Here is a 19,330-nt window from a genome sequence, read left to right on the forward strand (position 1 = left end):
AGGACTATCTAAGTGTACAAGGGAAACAGGGTGTACAAAGTACCTCCAGGACTATATAATTGTCCAAGGGAAGCAGGGTGTGCAAAGTAGCTCAGGACTATATAAATGCACAAGGGAAGCAGGATGTGAAAAGTAGCTCCAGGACTATATAAGTGCTTTTAGATAACTAGGGTGGCCAGTGTAGTTTTGGGACCATATACGTGTACCAGGTAAGTAGCACATACAATATAGGTCCAGGCTATATGAGTATTCCAGGAAGTAGGGTGTTCAATATAAATCCAGGACTATGTAAGTCTACCAGGTAAGTAGTGTGTACAATGTAGGTCCAGGATTATATTATTGTAGCAGGTAAGTAGGTGTCCAACATAAGTCCAGAACTTTATGTGTGTTATATAAGTAGAGTGTACATACAACATAAGTCCAGGATAATATAAGAGCACCAGGTAAGTAGGGTGTGGAATGTTGGTCCTGGACTATATACATGTGTAAGGTAAGTAGGGTGTACACCACAGTTCTGGGGCTCTATAAGTGTACAAGGAAAGTAGGTTGTACAATGAAGGTCAAGGTCTGTATGTGTACCAGGTAAGTAGGGTGTGCAGCATAGTCCAGTACCATATAAGTGCACTAGGTACGCAAGGTTGCCAACGTAGCTCCAGGACTATATGTGTACCATGTAAATAGGGTGTGAACGCTGGATGCAGGACTATATAGGTGTACCAGGCAAGTACGCTGTGCAGTGTAGACAGGGGCAGCTCCTCCATTAGGGCGGAGGAGCGTTGCCCCCCTCCCCGCCAGCAGCGGCAGCTGAAAACCTTTTTACCAAAAAATGATAATAAACTGTGTTTATTAGTGTTTTTTGGTAAAAGGTGCTGGCCACGGCGGTGACGAGCAGTGAGGGAGAGTGCACAGCACTCCCCCTCAGTGTGCATGTATGTTTGGCAGATCATCTCGGGCCGGCCATACACACATGTGCACAGGGCTCTCTCCAGCCCAGCAACACAGTTGCCGGGCTGGAGAGAGCCCGCACAGACTCCAAGTCTGCCCGGGAGCGCCCTGGCTGGGCACTTCCAGCCAATTCTGATGCTGCTCTGAGCAGCGTCAGGATTGCAGAGGAGCAGATTGAGCGATGCGGCGGCAGCGGCGGCGATGGAAGTAAGTGTTTTTTTTTTACTATTAATTTAAATTGTATTCCCCCACACCTCCTTCTGCTTGCCGTGTGCCGCGACTGAATGTAGATCCAGGATTATATAAATGTACTAGGTAAGAAGGGTGCCCAGTGTTGGTCTATGACTATATAAGTGCACCTGGTAAGTACAGTGTGCAGGGTAGCTCCAAAATTATATACTTGTACCAGGTAAACAGGGAGAGCAACAAAGGTCCAGTACAATAGAAGTGTACAAGCTAAGTGGGGTGTCCAGTGTAGCGCCAGGAGGACAACATCAGAGGCAGATTTTGAAGATAACTGCTGACTATGTAAATTAGTTCCTCTTAGATTCTTTGTTTGGACAGTTTTCTTTTGTGGATTTCTGAAAGCCTAGCATGGATACAGACGTCTTGGAGCTATGATGGACGCCCTACGTGCCCGTGTACCTGTGATTAGGAAACACAACCAGGTGTCTAATGGACGTTTACATGTGATTTGCAGTCAGTTATGACAATTACAGCTAATTATCAGCCTACTAAATTAGGGCATTTTCATTTTTTAAAAGCATGATCAAAGCAAATAGTTCTAGCCAAGGCAAGCTACTGAGATGATTATATTTACTTCTTTTATTTTTTTATTGCAAGAGTATGCCATAAAGAATATGCCTCCACCTAAGCATAGCCACTATTTGCTCTCAATACACATTTTACATTTAAAATAACAAACACTGGTCCCTGAAGTGCAGGCAAAATAGCCAGCATTTAACGTACTGATATAAAATAAATAACAAGTACACTTTGAACCAGCTGTGTCACTGGAGAGAAAGGAATTATCTTTAGTAAACAACACGCACAGGCTTTGTGCAGTCAAAGTGAAGGGAGCTATTGGCCCATGCAGTGTGCTGTTGTGGGCACAAGCAAAACGTGAATTAACCAAACTGACCAATGGATGAAGCCCATTGATCAAAACCCTGTCAATGAACGTATGTCAAGTATGATTTTATTTTTGGGAAAACATTAGTCTGACGGGACTTACAAAGCTGCCTCAGAGGCCTGACCTAAAAAGAAAAAAAAATCACACGTGACTGATGGTAGGTGTCGGAAAGCAGAAATGCTGTACAAAGCTGACTGAGTGAGAGGTGGTTCGTTCATATTAAGTACAAAGCTCAGCTGCCATGTCGACCGCGAAAGCAACCCCTCCAATAACTGCCCCAGTGGCATGGGCGTCTGCAGAAGTTTTTTCAGGGGGTTGGGGGGGCTCTGGGGCGTCCCAGACTGTTTTTGGCAGGGGCCGCGGCCGTACTAGTGCAGGCAGCGTAACACTACGGCGGCCATAATGTTACGCTGTACTGAGAGCCTACACACCAGGCTGTACCTAATCCAGGGGGGGTAAGCTCTCCCCCTTCACCACACGAATGCCCATGCCTAGCGGTGTTCAAAACTCACACGTCTCCCTCAGCATTCTTCCATGCGTCCCGTCCCACACATAATATTCCACTCCTGACAAAGAATCGCCACTGCAGTGGTGAGCAAAGTGTTTTTGCTGTCTCGCAAAGGTATATGGAAAACATTCCAACTTTGTGTCACTTGCATTTTTTTTTCTCTTTGCTTCTGCAGAAACATCTGACTTTCTGCAATCATTTATCTCAGCAAAATCGTTGTTTAAGGCCCAAAATGATTCTGCTGAAGATACACTTCAGAGGAAATCATTCACTGGCATGGGAATTCATACAACGTAATGATTTCCATCTGCATAGCTTGTTTGCAGCATTTCTTCAAGATTAAAAACAATTTAGAACCATTCCCAAACTCTAAACCATTCTCTTTCTCAAAACAAAGTGATACCTCCTTTATCAACTTTACAAGATTGTTTTGAGAACATGTATTCCCTTTGGCGGTGCAAGAGAAAAGCAAGGAAGATAATCTATGTTTTTCTATTAGGTTATTTCAAAGATGCACATCAACTCAAAATGCACTTAGAATTTTAATTGGTCACTAAAAATTAATGTTTGATAATCAGAAATGTAACTGGCTGGAATTATCCACCAGAACCATAGTGAATGCACATTTTGGGGGTTATACATTCCATACAGAGATTGTACAATCTAAATTTTTTGCATCTGAATTCAAGTGATCCTGAATCCCAAGTGTTTCTATTATTTGCATATTTGGTGTGATTCGTCCCCTTATGGAGGGCTTTCACATACTGCAGGGGCTTTTCACAAAGGTAACATGCACATTTGAGGATTTTACATATGTAATTTACACTTACACTCAGATTTTGTGAATAGCAAAAAGTAGTCAACTTACTCAAAAGTGTAGTAGTAAACCACACATGTATTTTACGTCAAAGTATAAGTAACTTTTGTGAATAGCCCCAGGACCTTCAATTTGGTGGAGACATGTAAGATCTACGTTTGGAGTAAATTTACCCTTAGATTTTGTGAATAGCCAAAATAGTAGCAAACCTGCTCAGAGGCGTAAATTATTAAAATGCTAAAAAGTTTAAGTTACCTTTATGAACCCGGGGCAGAGACAAGATCCTGCAAATTTCATTGCAGCTAATTGCCAACCCAGGTTGATGACCCATCAGTGAAATTGGTGGAGCCTTTACCTGTCCACAAAAGTGTGGGCACAGGCAATATGAAACCTGCATAAATGTTTTCAGACCCAGTCCACATGCAGTTGAGTTGATGGCTTGCAGTTTCAGGTCCCAGGGTTGTTGCTACTGTTTTGTTTACATGCTTCTCACGGGATATAGAGCATTGTATGGATATGTATGCCCCTTTTCTGTATCAGAAGGTTCTCAATCCTGTGGTGTGGGACGCCTGTGGAGTCAGTGAAGAGCTTTGTTTTGGTCGCTGTGTGGGTTCTAGGCCAATCAAATGCCATTTATTCCAACTTATAAAAGATGGAAATGGAGGTTGCTGATTCTCATCAATGTAAAATATTGGTTGATAAAGGAAAATGGGGTCATGCCAAGGAAATGTTTGAAGAGCCAAGTTGTACAAGGTATGTGTGATACTGTTTGGGTAACTTACTGATCATGTATGTTGTTCTTGTTTTCCTCAATCAGCTGCCTTGGTCCTCATTTCCGAAGTTGCTGATCAAGCCAACGAAAGCATGAGACAGGGGGTAAGGAACTTCTGACATATTCTCACAGGTGGGGCTGTACAATCAACCATATTTGTGTTTTCTACTAATCATCAGAGATTGTGGATTCCAGAATCCATCAGGCTGTACCCTGTCTTCAAAAATGCATAAACTGTAGGGACGTTCAGTTTTTATCCTGTATTGCTTAGTTTTTTTTGTTTCATTTTTTTTGGTTTATTGATCGCATGTCTTACTTTGGAATGGAGCAGACTCCTGAATAGAACATGATATGTATGTCTACATAGAATAACAATATAAGTTATAATGTAAAACACTGCAGGCAGTATCTCACATTACAGAACAGAGTATGTGGTTGATAGAGTCCTCTGGCATCCATGGTATTGGGAATTGCTTGAAGAGGTGTTGTTGGTGGAAGATCGTCTTTTCAATTTTCTCCTCTTTGTGAATGGTTGGACAATGACTGTGAGATCGAGAAGGATTGGGACGAATTTCCAAACAGACAAAGGTGGAGAAGAATTCTATGCATGTCTTGTTTACTCCAGAAGGGCGAGTTCATAATTAGAAACTATGCACTTTTCTCCAAAATGGACTGTTATCTCAGCGAGGAACAAGGGCTTGTGCACAATGCAGGAGGCTTGAAGGTGATCTGGGCCAGGATGCAGATGAGGATCACAGTGATGTGAGTTAATGTCTCATTGTGAGGTTTAAGGCTTACTCCTATTTTGAGTGCAGACTTTACAGAGGTGAAGGACTACCTGTGAAGACCACTGATTAGCCTGTTGCCCCAACTATATGAAAAAGAAACATTGCTAGTACTGCTGCAGGGGTAGTGCTAGAAGTCCTAGAAAGTTGGCAGGGCTCTATTTTACACAGTGAGTGGCATTGATACCAGACCAGCACAGGGTTATATTTTGATATGTTATTTGAACGTTTTTAGCACACAACTGCTATAAGTGTGGCATTGTTGCGCTCTAACTGCCCGAGTGATTGAGGATGGTCCTGCATATTTGGGTGCAGACGTGTGTGGTTGTAGTATGACCTACGTGGGAAACGTTGGGTGAGGAGCATGTGCTCCTGACAAGCTATCTGGTTATGTCTTGTGGTAAACACATCACTGTTCGAGGATACATGAGCGAGATAGATCATGCTGATTCGTGGAGCGTTGTTTTACCCGATGTTGTTGAGTTCATATCTGAAAAATGTACCTTGTGAATGAGATCTGTTTGTCAATGTGGAAAACAAGTTATTTGCACTTGGATTGCTGTGAGTGTGAAGCCATCTAGTGTGCCATTATTGAGGCAGTGCAGCAATACACTGGAAAATTGATCCTTACTTGCAATGCGAATAATTTAATTAAGTATTTCGGCAGGGGTTCAAATTTAAGTTCTAACTAATAATAGTAAGAAATGACTGCTCATGTGAAGCCGCCAAGAAGTGGCTTCTTGCCATAATGCTCTTCTCTTAATTGCTTTTATTGATTCATTTCATACTGAAGCATCCTTCTGGAATATTGCCGCGCATTGCAAAATATTTAAATTAATGAATTAAATAAAAGAACCTGTTCCCTGTTGAAGTCAATGCGTGTTTGCACTACAGTGTTCTGAAAACAGTAGTGTCCTCAGGGGTGGAATCAGGATGTAGGTCTCCAGAAACTTCGCATCTGTTCTAAGAGTTTGAATCTTAAAGTGCCACCTGGTGATACTTTCATATAGTCAATAATTAACTGAAATAGTACACAGCAGAGATAATTCTTGATAGAAGGAGCTGCTTGCAGTGCCCCCCACAGAATAAACCCCGTATTCAATTTCATAGGGAGGTTGTAAGAGATCTTACAGGGAACATTAAAAATATCAGTTCCATTGAGACAGTCCTGCACCACCCACTATTGCTAATAGTAGGGATGCTAGGGCTTACCTTGGATGAGGTCTTCTTGTGTGTTGAAATAAATGTGGCATCACCCACTGAATGTCCTCTTTAAGCCATATTTGAAATGTGCAGTATTAAAGATGTAACACACCTTTCAGTGGAAGGGGTGCATCCAAGTGAGTGCCTGATTTGTTCAGCCGAACTTAACATTGCATAAATTGTACCCAAACTAATCTAGTTTGAGAGTTGGGGGGATTTGACAAAGAAAGTATTAAAAATGATGCTCTTGTATGTTAGTGCAAGCTAAAGTAGTTCATTGTTACTGAATAGCATTTTTGGATGCCATCTGCTAAATGTGTGTTGTGTTCTTAGTTTAAAAAAAGCTCTACAGTTCTGAAGATTTATGAATTGGGTTTTATGAAACTGCTAGGGCTGCTTAATAATGCCACAAAAAGTGCCACATAAATTGACTTTGTTCCCAAAACGTGGCACATATAGCTCTTTTGATGCAGCAGGTTTTGCCAGCTCTGGTGTTTGATTTCGCCCTACTTTGTCATATATCTCTCTCATCCTTTCATATAGTTAAAGGTAGGAAATGACTGTCAACAAATTAGATCCACTGTTTGTAGTGATCAGGCATTTAAAAGAGGGAAACGTGAGGGAGGATCAGCAGCGAGGGGATAGGAGTGTCATGCCCTAGTGATCTGGAGACCTAAGATTCTCCTGACCATATCTCCCACATTTTTCAAGCAGCACCAGTCTGACAAAGGGGAGGTGCCTCATATTCAGTGTAAAACTTTGATATTCAGTCATTCACAACAGTCTAAAAGATATGCCACAATAATAGTGGTCTATTCTTAAGCATGCCTCTTTTTGTAGGTTTATTGAGGGGACAATATATCTTTCCTTGCAGTACCAGATCAATCCAAAAATGATTAACACAATAGGGCTCATTTTGAGATCCACAATCCATGTAAAATGCGTTTGTGTGCAACAGTTTGACAAGAGAGCAGAAGAAGAAGGCTAGACTGTGCTGACTAACTGTTAAGAATAGAGCAGAAGAACAAGGCCAGGCTGAGCTAACCAACAGTAGACAAAGCAAAAGTAAAAGATGTTGCTGCACTGACCCACAGTAGACAAGAGCAGCAGAACAAGGCCATGCTGAGTTAGGTCACCACAGTAGAGACAAAAGAGGAGAGCAAGGCCTAGCTGAGCTGGTCCACAATGAGCAAGCAAGCAGAAGAACAAGATAAGAGTGGACTTGTCTATTTTAGAGCAAGATGAGACCGTTTCAGAAGGTTTGAGAGAGCTGGTTCTTACTAACCAAACAGAAGATTAACAAAGCTAAGCTACTCTGTCCTAGAAAAGAGAAAACAAGGGAAGAAGTGGGTCTGACTGAGCTAGACAAGACAGCAGAAAAATTAGTTTGATTTGCACTGGAATCCAATATGCAGGGGCAGGAGAACAAGCCCAGGAAGCCCTGCAGCTGTTTAATTCCTTTTCAAGATAATACCTAATGACTAGAGCTGCTGACTTTGGAGCATAATGTTCTAATCCCAACCTCTGCTCAAAGTTCAAGCTCAGGCAACTGGATAAATAAACAAAATGATCACAGCTGGGTGGAGTGCAGGCCCTTTTTTTGTGGAAGCACGTGTTGCCTGCCCAATCAAAACATGTACTCCTGTGTCCCAACAGGTGGGCGGAGTCAAAGCACTCTGAACTCCCCTCAGTGCACATGTGTGTTTGGCCAGGTGTCTCGGACCGGCCAAACACACATGCGCACTGTGCTCTCTCAAGCCCGGCACTGTGTTGTCGGGCTGGAAACAGCAGGCACAGGCTCCCAGTCTGCCTGGGAGCACCCTGGCTGGGCGTGTAGGTAATTATTATAGCAGCCCCGCCCCACCCCCAGTAACCCCCACAAGCCACAACTGCATTTAATGAGCACACACTAATGAGGGGCCATAGTCCAACTCCTTTTAACAGAAATGATAATGATAATTTTTTTCGGTACCTGTAAAAAGCGCAAAAACAATGCCAACTGCATCAGCAGCATCTATTTTCCAAGAAGAAGTGACACAAGGGCACACGTGGATGGAGCCATGGGCATCAGGTGCAGCAGGGCCCAGGTAATTGCTGGAGCCTTTAAATCATTACTGGAACCAGTGTCTGCAGATGTCTAAACTTCCCTCATTATGGTCTCACCTAGCTGGAGGCTCCACTGGGAGGCGCCAGCTTCCTCTGCCCCTCAGCATAATCTTTTCAATAGTATTTCAGTATTTTGGGCCAGATGTAGCAAAGGGTTTTTCCCATTCTGTGTCAATGGGAAAATCTGTTCGTACATATGGCCCTTTGTTTCCAAAATTGCGAATGCCAGAATTGTTTCACAATAGAAAGCAGATTTGAGCAAACTTGGAAACTTCTTGTGGTCTAATCACAGTTGTTGATTAATGGTACGGTGTACGGTAATCCGACTGGACAAATTTTAGCAAGCGACGCATACTTTGAAAGAGGCAGGAATACCGCAGCGACTCGGTGAGCAGTTACCACCAGCCAAAGGCTGGTTTTAGCAAATTGCACATAAATGCAGAAAACACGCGATCGAAGTTATTTCACGTTTTTTGCATTTTAATTCTAATGTCCTGCAAAACACCATGGGCCATATGTACGAACACATTTTCCCATTGACACAGAATGGGAAAAACCCTTTGCCACATCTGGCCCCATGTGCCCTAATTGCGAATTTGTCGGAATAGGGTGGGGTATTTACCACACGGGGCAAATACCCGCAAATACTTGGCAAACACCCCAGAGTAATGATATTTGCCACAGGGTGTATTTACCCCCGAGGTTATTGACCACGAACCTTCCATTGCAAATCTGTCAATGGAAACTGGGGCATAAGATGCTGAACCGTTTTTCTTTTTTTCTGGGCCTTTTCTACTGATTAATTTCGTCAGTTTTGATCTGATTACCATTTTATCAAGGAAAAGCTGCAAGGGTGTGATTCATATCACAAAACTCGTAATGTGATTGGAATTTATGCCTTAACTCGTAACGAGGGCATTTGTTTATTTTAGCAATGCTTCGGGATATTACTCATCAATTTAATACTCTCAGCTTAAGGGCACTGGACTTCAGACTGAAACAGAGACCGGTGACTCAATGGATCCTGCGTTTTCCCAGGGGCCGATTGCTCCACAAGTCCCGCAAGCGTTCATGACATTTTACAGCAGAGGTCTCCAACACAGGTCCAAGGGGGCAACCTCCATGCCAACATTTAAGGATGCTCACGTGAGATACCTTTACATATCATGCATCTAAATAGAAATCATTTACAGTTCTGGAATGGAACTAGCCCTCTAGGACCTATACATTTTCATTGCTAATTGACATCGTACGTGTCCAATGCACCTCCAGAAGGGCCAGTCACCAAGACAGAACTTCAGGATGGCAACTATCTAAAAAAAATTACATTTAGCTTAATTGCAATAAGTATATTATAGGAGGGTATTCTGAACATGTGTCATAGATCTGGACACACTGAGCCTAATTTGGGAACCTCTATTTCAGAGCAAGAGTCTTTCAGGCCTTGGCATAGGAAGGGATCCATGGATCTACTACATCTTTGAAAAGAAATGCCCCGGCTGAAATGGATTGATAGGAAAATACAGCCATAATTCGGATTTAGTGGACTCCAATACCACTGCACCTTAGGCAGTACTGATACATCCTGCTTTCAGGTTAAGGACATTCAAGAGTAACTTTTTCCAGCCTCCTTATTAAACAAAGGTCGGTGGAACTTGAGCCTACATAACACTCTTATGTGCCCCAATTGGCTTTAAAATGTCAACAGTTTTGACCAATAAATCCCATAAATCTGTCTCCTTGAAACACTGTCTGTCTCTCAAATGTTGCTAATTTGACTAGAGTTGGGAGGGGATGTTGTAGACCATGAGAGGAAAATACAGAAGAAAGAAACACATAGGAGCAAAAAGTACTTTTGGACTCTTAGTATGTTTTGTGGTCTTCGAACATGGCACTTGGGACCGCTTCAGGGCATTCTGTCATCAATGTGATACTGAAAACTAAAGGTGGTCTGTGTAACTTGGGTGAAAGTCACATTGTTGTAAAGTCTTAGGAATGTTGTGCTGCGTTCAGTGCGTTCCAATGACGTAGAGAGATATTTCTTGGTAAACCGTGAAGATAGCCCAAATGTTCTTTATTTCTAGGTCTAAATCCAGTCAAAATAGCATGTTGTTTGCTCGACCATTCCTCATAGATTTTAAAAAATTGCAATTTTTTCTGCCTTTTGTTGTACGTTGGTGCTGCCACTAGGTGGAGCACAAATGATGCAGTCTTACTCACCTTATGAAGCCCAGGCCATAGATCTACCCATCAAATATCTGCACTTACTCCCAGGGGCTGTTGAGTGATCGTTTTCCCACGGAGGTATGGCCACTCAATAAAGTTCCATCACTCCAGTTCCTGGGGTATTGGATTTCCTTGACATTCCACAGGAGGGTTGGAGAGTGTAAGAGGGAATGTTCCCAGCACTGTGAAACTACCCCTGTGGTACATCGCCCTGCACCATTTACAAGTGCATGAAAGTAACCCTTAATAGTCTGGATTTAAAAATATTAATCAGTCATTAGTTGTTTTAATCTTAGAAAGGGTATGTTATGCCGGCTCATAAATTGTTGAGATACTCTCTTGATGAATCCAGCGTTGCACACTCAATAGCCCACTCAAATATTTCCTGCCTCAGCACCACTATAGAATATAGCTGCTGCACAGTAAGGACACTGGACAGGAAATCTCTCTGTAAAACTCATACTGTGACTATGTAAGTAGCACACACCATCCACAAAGGATGAAAGACCGGGTCAACCCTCCTGAAATTTAAAGTGACCTGCGAGGTTTGGGACAGGCACTCAGCCCAGTACTCAGCTATGTTGTCTGTCGATTTCACTTTGCATTTCTCCTGTCCTTTGTTTTGTCTCGATTTTGTTCCTATGTCTCTTGTTCTCTCTCCCTCTCTCTCTCTCTCTCTTTCACACCATCTCTCTGAATGTCTTTTTCCCTTTCTCTCATCCCTGCTCTCCATTTACCATAGTGTAACTTGAGAGCAACAAGAGACTTCAGTTTAACCCAGGTTTCCAAAAGTATAAAATTACAGTGGTTTGTAAAAGGAAATCCCAGGGCTGGCAACAAAGTGTCCCTTTTAACATAAACTCAAATGATCACCTTTCAAGACAGAAATGGAGGAAAGGCCACCTGCATGGGCCTGATTTCGACACTGGAGTGCAGACTGGGTACCCATACTCCTATCTTAGAGGTACCCACTCGCCCAGTGGACATCTCTAGTTAGTGACAGTAACTGCCGTCACAGAGGTCCGACAGCAGTTCCTGTCAATGAGTTAAAAGTTTGACAGACTGTACCATCAAAATGACGGTACCACCCATCGAACCTTTTATTTGTTGTTTTTTAAATAAAACAAAATCCCATTGTGAGATTTTGTTTTTGAATAAATTAAAAGTAACGACCCCCAGACTATGGGATCTTCCTCCCACAGTGTGGGGGTCATTTAAATATTTTTACTACCCCTTACCACCAGGTTTTTCGCAGCTGTGAGGAAGAGTAAAAACTGGCCATTCAACCCCCCGCTGTAAATGGGACAGATGGTTGAGTGGCCAAACGTTGGATGGTGGCCACTCATCAATGGGGCGCTTCGATTGTATTGTGTGTCACTCTCATTCTCTGAATGGTTTCTCGTTCTTTTCTAGGAGAACTTGCAGAGGTTGGTCCATATAGAGCACAGCGTAAGGGGTCAGAGCAACCTGTTGGAGTCTGGAAGGGTGAGTGTGTGGTGCAATTGTGCCCCAGTAAAAACAATGATCCACCTTTTTTAAACCCTTTGTTACTCTGAAGGAGTGAAAATATAATGCTGTGCCGTAATACTAATACTGTTACTATAACTAATATTACCAATACAAGCAATACTGTTATTCCTGTTCCAACTAACATACTGCCGTAATCACCATCATTGCTACCATTATTACTTCTATTACTAATAAAAACAGTAGTACCATTACCACTAATACTACTAGTAGTAGTAATGCTAAGTCTATTACTACAACAAATTCTAAGAATACTACCAATATTATTAATACTACTAACATATTACTACTACCACCACTATTATAACTAATAGTACTACTGCCCCACTAATATATCTAGTTCTACTAATTTTAATACCATTACTACAGCTAATATAAATAACATTAATATGACTAATATTAATAATACTACCAATAATATTACTTCTACTCCTACTTCTATTAACAAACTACTACTACCACCATTACTACTACTACTAATAGTACTACAAGTACTACTGATACTACTTGTGCTGCTACTCACATTACTACTTGCCATGTTTGTCCGTGGAATATTATCCCAGGGAGTCTTTAGGCGTGGATCATATGTGAACTGTTAAGTTTTTTGTATCTCTGCGCCTTCCCGTATTTTATTGAGTCTTCCGCGCCGATTAGCTGCGCAGGGCCAAAGGGAGAGATTTCCTTGTCATAGCAGCCAGGACTGAGTAACGCATATCACCACTGGATTTAAGCCTTGGATCCAAGGCATATCTGAAGCAACTGACCATTGCTTCTGAGGGCCAGGAGGATGAGAAGGGGGAAGGTAAAAAAAGTAGGACGGAAGAGTGATCTTTCAGAAGGTAGTAGGAACTTATTGGTAGTATACCCAGATAAGCTACCACAAGCAACGGTGACATGTGCCGCAGAGGGCCTGGGGTGTCTGAATAGGAACATGGTGTAAGATAAACTAAGGGGTTGTTGGATCGGGAGGAACACTCTGATCTCAGGTCTACTTCTTATTAAGACGCATTTAAGATGCAGATGCAGTCCTTCGGAATCTTCCTCCCTCATCAGGATGGGTTTGGTAAACATGAAACTTGCTGGGAAGAGTAGACATTTCATGTTGCTCTCCTACACAATGCGTTGTGGCATTGCATCGGGTAACCACTGTGTCATCTACCTACATCTTGAAAGAGCCTTGTGAGCACAGATAGCAATGGACAGCTTTCACTGCAACCATTTTTTCAATTTTTTATTCTTTTGTCAGTATTGGAACTCGAGGGCAATGTCAAGCTGTGTCTTCTAAGTAACTTTCAGATACCCAGGGTGGCACTGGCCTAAGTTGTGACTCAAGACCTGCACATGTACACTTCAGGGGGAATACATCTGCCTGCCACACAGATGCCATCATGAAGGTGTTGGCAGTGGGTCTGGTAGTCTTGCTTCTTTGCAGGTTTAAGTGGTTGATTGCTTCTGTAACGGAGTACACCCTTTCAGCCAGCGATGGACACTAACTGGTCCTTTTAGAAGCAAGGAGCTGATGAACACAAATTGATTTTTTTATGGACATTCCTTTGCCCTTATCATTACAAGAGGCTTCATGCTCTAGAGGCAAATGTTGGCAGGCAATTTCTGGTGTACCCAAATTCCTCAGAAATGACAGGAATCTGGGATTTCCTATTCACCTCAGCACCTATGACATGGATTGCTTTGTTGGTGTCAACATCACACAAATCTCTGAGCTTCTGTCAATCAGCACACACTTCACTGAGTCACCCTGGATATCGCATGCCACCCTAATAGTACAGGAATTTCTGTGGACCACCTAAATACAGGGAGTCCATATATAGCAGCTGAGATACCCTAAACGTCACTGTGTTCTCAATGCTCCTTTTTAAGTCTTGCATGAAACAATGTGGTGCCATCGTGTGCAAGACATTTTGCTTTTCCCATTGCTTGTCTTCATTTACACTCATTTCATTGCTTCTGTTTGATCAGTTACTCTTTGTGTCTTTGTCCCTTTCCTGAAGCATGGCCCAACAACTGCTTCCTTGCTCAGTGTCCTTCTGCTGCTTGTGTTTTCAGAGCTACTTGTTTCTTATAGTTGCAGCACTCCATAAGAGTATATGTATTTGCAGGCTGCCCCCCTCAACACTCCCTCCCGTCCAGCTCTGCATTGCCTGTGCACCTGCATTGCCAGTGCACATGAGCACTGAATCGCCACATTGCAACATAGCACACATGATCAATACAGCGCATACAACAAAAGCATTATACCTATAACAGTAGTCTTGGTTTTTCCTACAAGTTGATGGACATAATGTGTGTTCATCAGCACTGCTTAGTGTTGGCCTGGAGGAAAGCCAAGGCTAGAAACCAGCACCAATTAAGTGGCAGCCCATAAGGTTTGAGAATAATTCGTAGCAGCACTGCAATCAGGAGGAATTGAGTCCTGAGTGCACGGAAGGGATGCCTCTGTTTTAATTATTTGTGCAATGATGTGTCCCCTAATAGGCTGCTAGTGCTGTGCATGGCTAATACTGGCTGCCTGGGCAGCATCAAGGCTTCACTCTTGTGTGCTTCACTAATACGCACACACATATGGTTCTGGTAGCCACAAGCTATTATTGCGAAATACAAATATCCAAACCTAAGCCAAGCATTGGCAAAGCCAATGGGTTTCACTTATGTGGGGGCTATTGGCTTTGTCAATGTCTTTTAGCGATGTTGCACAGCAGAGCGGCTGATGTGCAGCTTTTCTGAAACTTTTTTTAAGAAAAAAAACTCTATGATGTGGCTAGTCCTGTCCGTGGTTAGGGCTTTTTTTATTGCTGAGAGAGTGTTGTGCAGGAGGTATCTGCACCCTCCACGTTGCAAGCACTCCCTCCCTCCAAGATGCTTTTCACCCCACCCACCGCCAGCAATCCAAAAAGCGCCATAGCGTGGTCAGGAGTGGCCACATCATAGCCATTTTTATTATTACCTGCAATCAAAAAGTGATAAGTTGAAAGGGAGGGATATTGTGGGTCGCTGAACAGTGGTCAGAAGACCAGAGAAGTTAAAATATTAGAGCATGCGCTCCTGTGCCTGGAAAGAGCACCCCATGGTCTCCCACTCCCTCCATGGTGACCAAAGCGGTCACGTAGGGGCCAGGCTCTTCATGTGTCCCCTGCCCCTGCCCTGGAGTCCAAGGTGGTTTTACTCTATGCAAAAACACACCTGGTAAAATTGAGCTTGGGGTTCCTTTAAGCAGGACTGTGCATGTGGTAACAGCAGGTGACCTACAATTGCCCAAGAAGTATCTGCCCAGGGAATACCACCCCAGCTAGCTCATAGCCAGCTACATAATGTCAGGGGGGGACTTAATAAAGAAGCAGAAGTCCAAAGGCAGGTGAATAATTCCCACCCCACTGTTGGAGCCTGTGGATCATTTTACTGCAGTCCTAGTCCTCCCATGAGATGAGAGCAAGAAGACACTGCACATGCGCAGAAGCGATGTCTTTATAAATATTAAGATGCCTCTATTTCTCCTGCAGGAGTTTGTGAAAGAGGGTACCCTGGTGAAAGTGTCTGGCAAGAATCGTCATCCACGGCATCTCTTCTTGGTAAGGATACATCACATGCAGGAGACATTTAGTAACAGTCCTTTCGGTTGTGTGTTGTGTATCTCTCTGTCCTAGGATGCAATGAGGGGACAGATACATGAAGTCAGTTGTCGAGTCTATATCAATCACAGAGACAGGTCACAGAGAAGATTGTGGCCATCACCCACAAAAATGAAGGGTGCACTTCTCAGAAGAAAATAAAAGCCAACCTGGAAGAAGCATAGGGCTAGATGTAACAAATTTGAATTTTGCATTCCCTCAATAGTGAATTTTAGGTAATCTCTATTTAGGTTATACAAAATGGAATGTAACAAAACAGCGATTACTTAAAATTTGCAATTGCTACTAGGAAATTGCTAATAGGGAATGAGACTCCATTCGTTCTTATGGGCCTGGAGGCCCATAGGTACGAATGGATTTGAATTTCCTAATTTGTGAATTCCTTTTAGGAATTTTCAAATTAGGAAGTACAAAACCAAGGGTGCTGAGGGCCTAAGACCCCCTTTGATGCACCCCCCAGAACTATTGTGCACATGTAAAGTGCACACATACCCTAGGACCATGTGTGCGCTACATGGTACTTAAAAAAATGCATTTATAATGCATTTTTTTTAAATGCACATGGTTACCACCAACTTAGAGTTGGTGGTAATTACATTTCCTAAATGCTCAGTTTGCATTTAGGAAATGCTTGATACATGTGCAAAGGGAATCTCAAATAGGAATTCCCTATTTGCGATTTCCTATTTAAAGAATCACAAATTGTGATTCCCTAATCGGAGTTGCAATTTTAGGGAATCTCAAAAAATGGTGATTCCCTAAAATGGTACTGTGATGCCTTTCATACATCATGAAAGGCTTTTTTGCATTCGCAAATGGTGTAATTTGCCGATATGCACCGTTGGCAAATGCAAAATTCTTTGATACATGCCTGAATGCCCTGTCAATTTACCAATTTACCAAGGTTCAAAAAAGATGATAATGAAAAAAAAGAAAGGAAAAATAAATAAGGGATTGGAATTCTTGAACGAGAATCCCACAGAAGTAATAATAACTATAATGTCTCTTTTAGGAACTCTAGAAGCAGATTACTGACTCGGAGACTCAACAGTGTTTTGTGAGCTGGAGAGGTGGTCTAAGCCCCACAGTAACTGTCCTGTGCCACAGCAGATGGTCTTCTGCATTCAGCTTGCACCACAACATTTAAAAGAGTTGTAGAGTACCAGATGACTCCATCTGATGGGGGATACCAGGCTCCAGTGCTTTCATTTCAGCACACAGTGCTTTCTCAGCATTGTGGGCCTGATTCACCTCAGTTGTACCACTTGAGAGAGGAGCTGGTCAAGCACCACTCCTGCCCTAGGTGCAGGAGTTAAAGGTTAGGACATTGGCATAGAGGTGCCAGAATCAGGGGTGGGGTGGGCCGTCATGCCTACAACTTAAGAACGTTGGCGAAGAAGGCAGACAAAGTGGTACAAATTGTTATTGTGGGTGCTCGGTTGCAGGCGAGACACAGGGAAGGTGATAGGCGTGCTCTTCCATAGCTTGCAAGCTTCCCAGTTTCATGTATGATGTACTGCTCCAGCACAGGGTTTTTCTTTGAATTCTAGGACTTGTGATCTTGTTTACTACATTATAAAAGAAGACTACAAGTCCCAGAAGTCAAGGGAAAACCCTGGACTGGAGCAGAACAGCACACATAAACCTGGGAAACTTGGCAGCTAGGCTCTTCCATGCGGAGTGGTTGGTGGAAGTGGCTCTTGCCCAGAATGAGTACTGTCAGGGACCGGCCCTAGTTCCTTGGTTGGGTTCGAGAACTACGTCACCATGTATAGAACATACAGGCACATAACATAACATAGCAGCCTGTTGGTCCTCGCTTCTATCCAGCACAGATGGCTGGAGCACCTCAATGTATGTTATTTCCCTTTGTGAAGAGAGGCCTCTCAGAGTCCTGTGAATCACACAGTACAGGATGCAGTTTGCTGCCTAGCTTGATTACTGCGTGCCTGGGAGGTAGTGTTTGAGGGCAGGACTACGGCCGCCCCTTTGAGTTTGGGCCACCATGGACATGGGTGGGTGCCTCAGCGCATGAAACCCCAGGGACCCCTGATCGCCTGCTTTATGAACTCACCTCGCCCTTGCCCACCACATCCTTCCCATCCCAGGCCCATTTTCTGCTGATGCTTTTCCAGCCAGTTGTACTTGGAGAAGCTGCTGCTTCCTGGCCGGATGTTTGCTGTGTTCATCTGAGCGCCTGTTTCCTGCGCCCAACCCCTGTTTACAAAGATGCGGAAGTCACTCGGCAGGGGTCTCAGGGGAGGGGGTCCTGGTTCTGGATGCAGACACACACGAATGTCACACAAATATTCACTCTCTCTACATGCACGGGCGCACGCACACGCACACACGCATGCAACACAAATATCCTCTCTGCCTCTACATATACACGTGCACACACATGCATGCAACACAAATATACTCTATCTCTCTCTACATACATGCATGCCACACAAACATTTACTCTCTCTACATGCACACGCGCACACATGGATGCAACACAAACATACCCTCTCTGTCTCTACATACACATGTGCACACACACACACATGCAAAACAAATATACTCTTGCTCTCTCTCTACATGCACATGCGCACACACACACACACGCATGCCACACAAATATTCACTCTCTCTACATGCACGCGTGCACACACGCTTGCAACACAAACATACTCTCTCTCTGTCTCTACATACACAGGTGCACATACAAACACACACATGTCATACAAACATTCACTCACTCTACATGCACACGCGCACACACACGCACACAGGCATGCAACACAAATATACTCTCTCTCTCTGTCTTTACATACACAGGTGCACATACACACACACGCATGCAACACAAATATACTCTCTCTCTCTGTCTCTACATACACACTAGCACATACGCACACACGCATGCAACACAAATATACTCTTTCTCTACATACACACACGCACACACACACAAACACATGCATGCAACACAAATATACTCTCTCTACATACACACACGCACACACACAAGCATGCAATACAAATATACTCTCTCTCTCTACACACACACACACACACACAACCACACACACCCGTGTCACTCTCTTCGTTTCACTCTATGTCTCTCATGCGGTCACCTGCTGGACTTCAACGCCAGTGACCCCCCTCCCGTCTTACATAGCCTAGAAGCTGACTCACAGTATATATTTATTGAGGCCCTTATCACGAGTTCTGCAGAGTGGAATTCCCATGTGGAATTCCGCCGCCACGTTCATAAGTGGCCAGGGTTCCCACATCTCGGCCTTCTGGGTGTCACACACAGACCTGATTTTTCCGTGGGAATATCTGATTAGTAAAGTCACTTTAAGACAGGGTGACAGCCCTCGGTCAAGACAAGAGGGGGCTTGCAATGCCCCACTCTGTTGGCCAACAGTCTACACGCAGTTGAATTTAAGGCCTGGTAATTTTGTTTTGTGTGTGTCCAAAGGTGTAGCCTGTCAATTCTCCATGTCGCTAAAACACACCCTGAAAAGGGAGGCTGGAACACTTAAAAGTAAATAATGTGGATTAAAACAAAGTCTTAAAGTGTAAATCTCACAAAGAGTAAGAAAAACAGAGAGGACGTTTTTTGGAGCGCTCTTGAAACATCTAATCTCAGTGCCCCACTCGTGAACGCATGC

General features: G+C 43.4%; 1 protein-coding gene across 1 annotated transcript in view; it reads left to right on the plus strand.

Annotated features, from left to right (window-relative positions):
- Positions 1 to 19,330, plus strand: part of FGD5 (FYVE, RhoGEF and PH domain containing 5) — a 397,552-nt gene that overhangs the window by 279,895 nt on the left and 98,327 nt on the right. Inside the window, exons 10-12 of the mRNA XM_069206301.1 lie at positions 4,220 to 4,278; positions 11,908 to 11,979; positions 15,537 to 15,605. Of these exons, the coding sequence (XP_069062402.1) occupies positions 4,220 to 4,278; positions 11,908 to 11,979; positions 15,537 to 15,605 (200 nt within the window). The remainder of the gene's footprint in view (positions 1 to 4,219; positions 4,279 to 11,907; positions 11,980 to 15,536; positions 15,606 to 19,330) is intronic.

This window comes from Pleurodeles waltl, chromosome 9, assembly GCF_031143425.1.
Source record: "Pleurodeles waltl isolate 20211129_DDA chromosome 9, aPleWal1.hap1.20221129, whole genome shotgun sequence".
In the NCBI taxonomy this organism is placed as follows: domain Eukaryota; kingdom Metazoa; phylum Chordata; class Amphibia; order Caudata; family Salamandridae; genus Pleurodeles; species Pleurodeles waltl.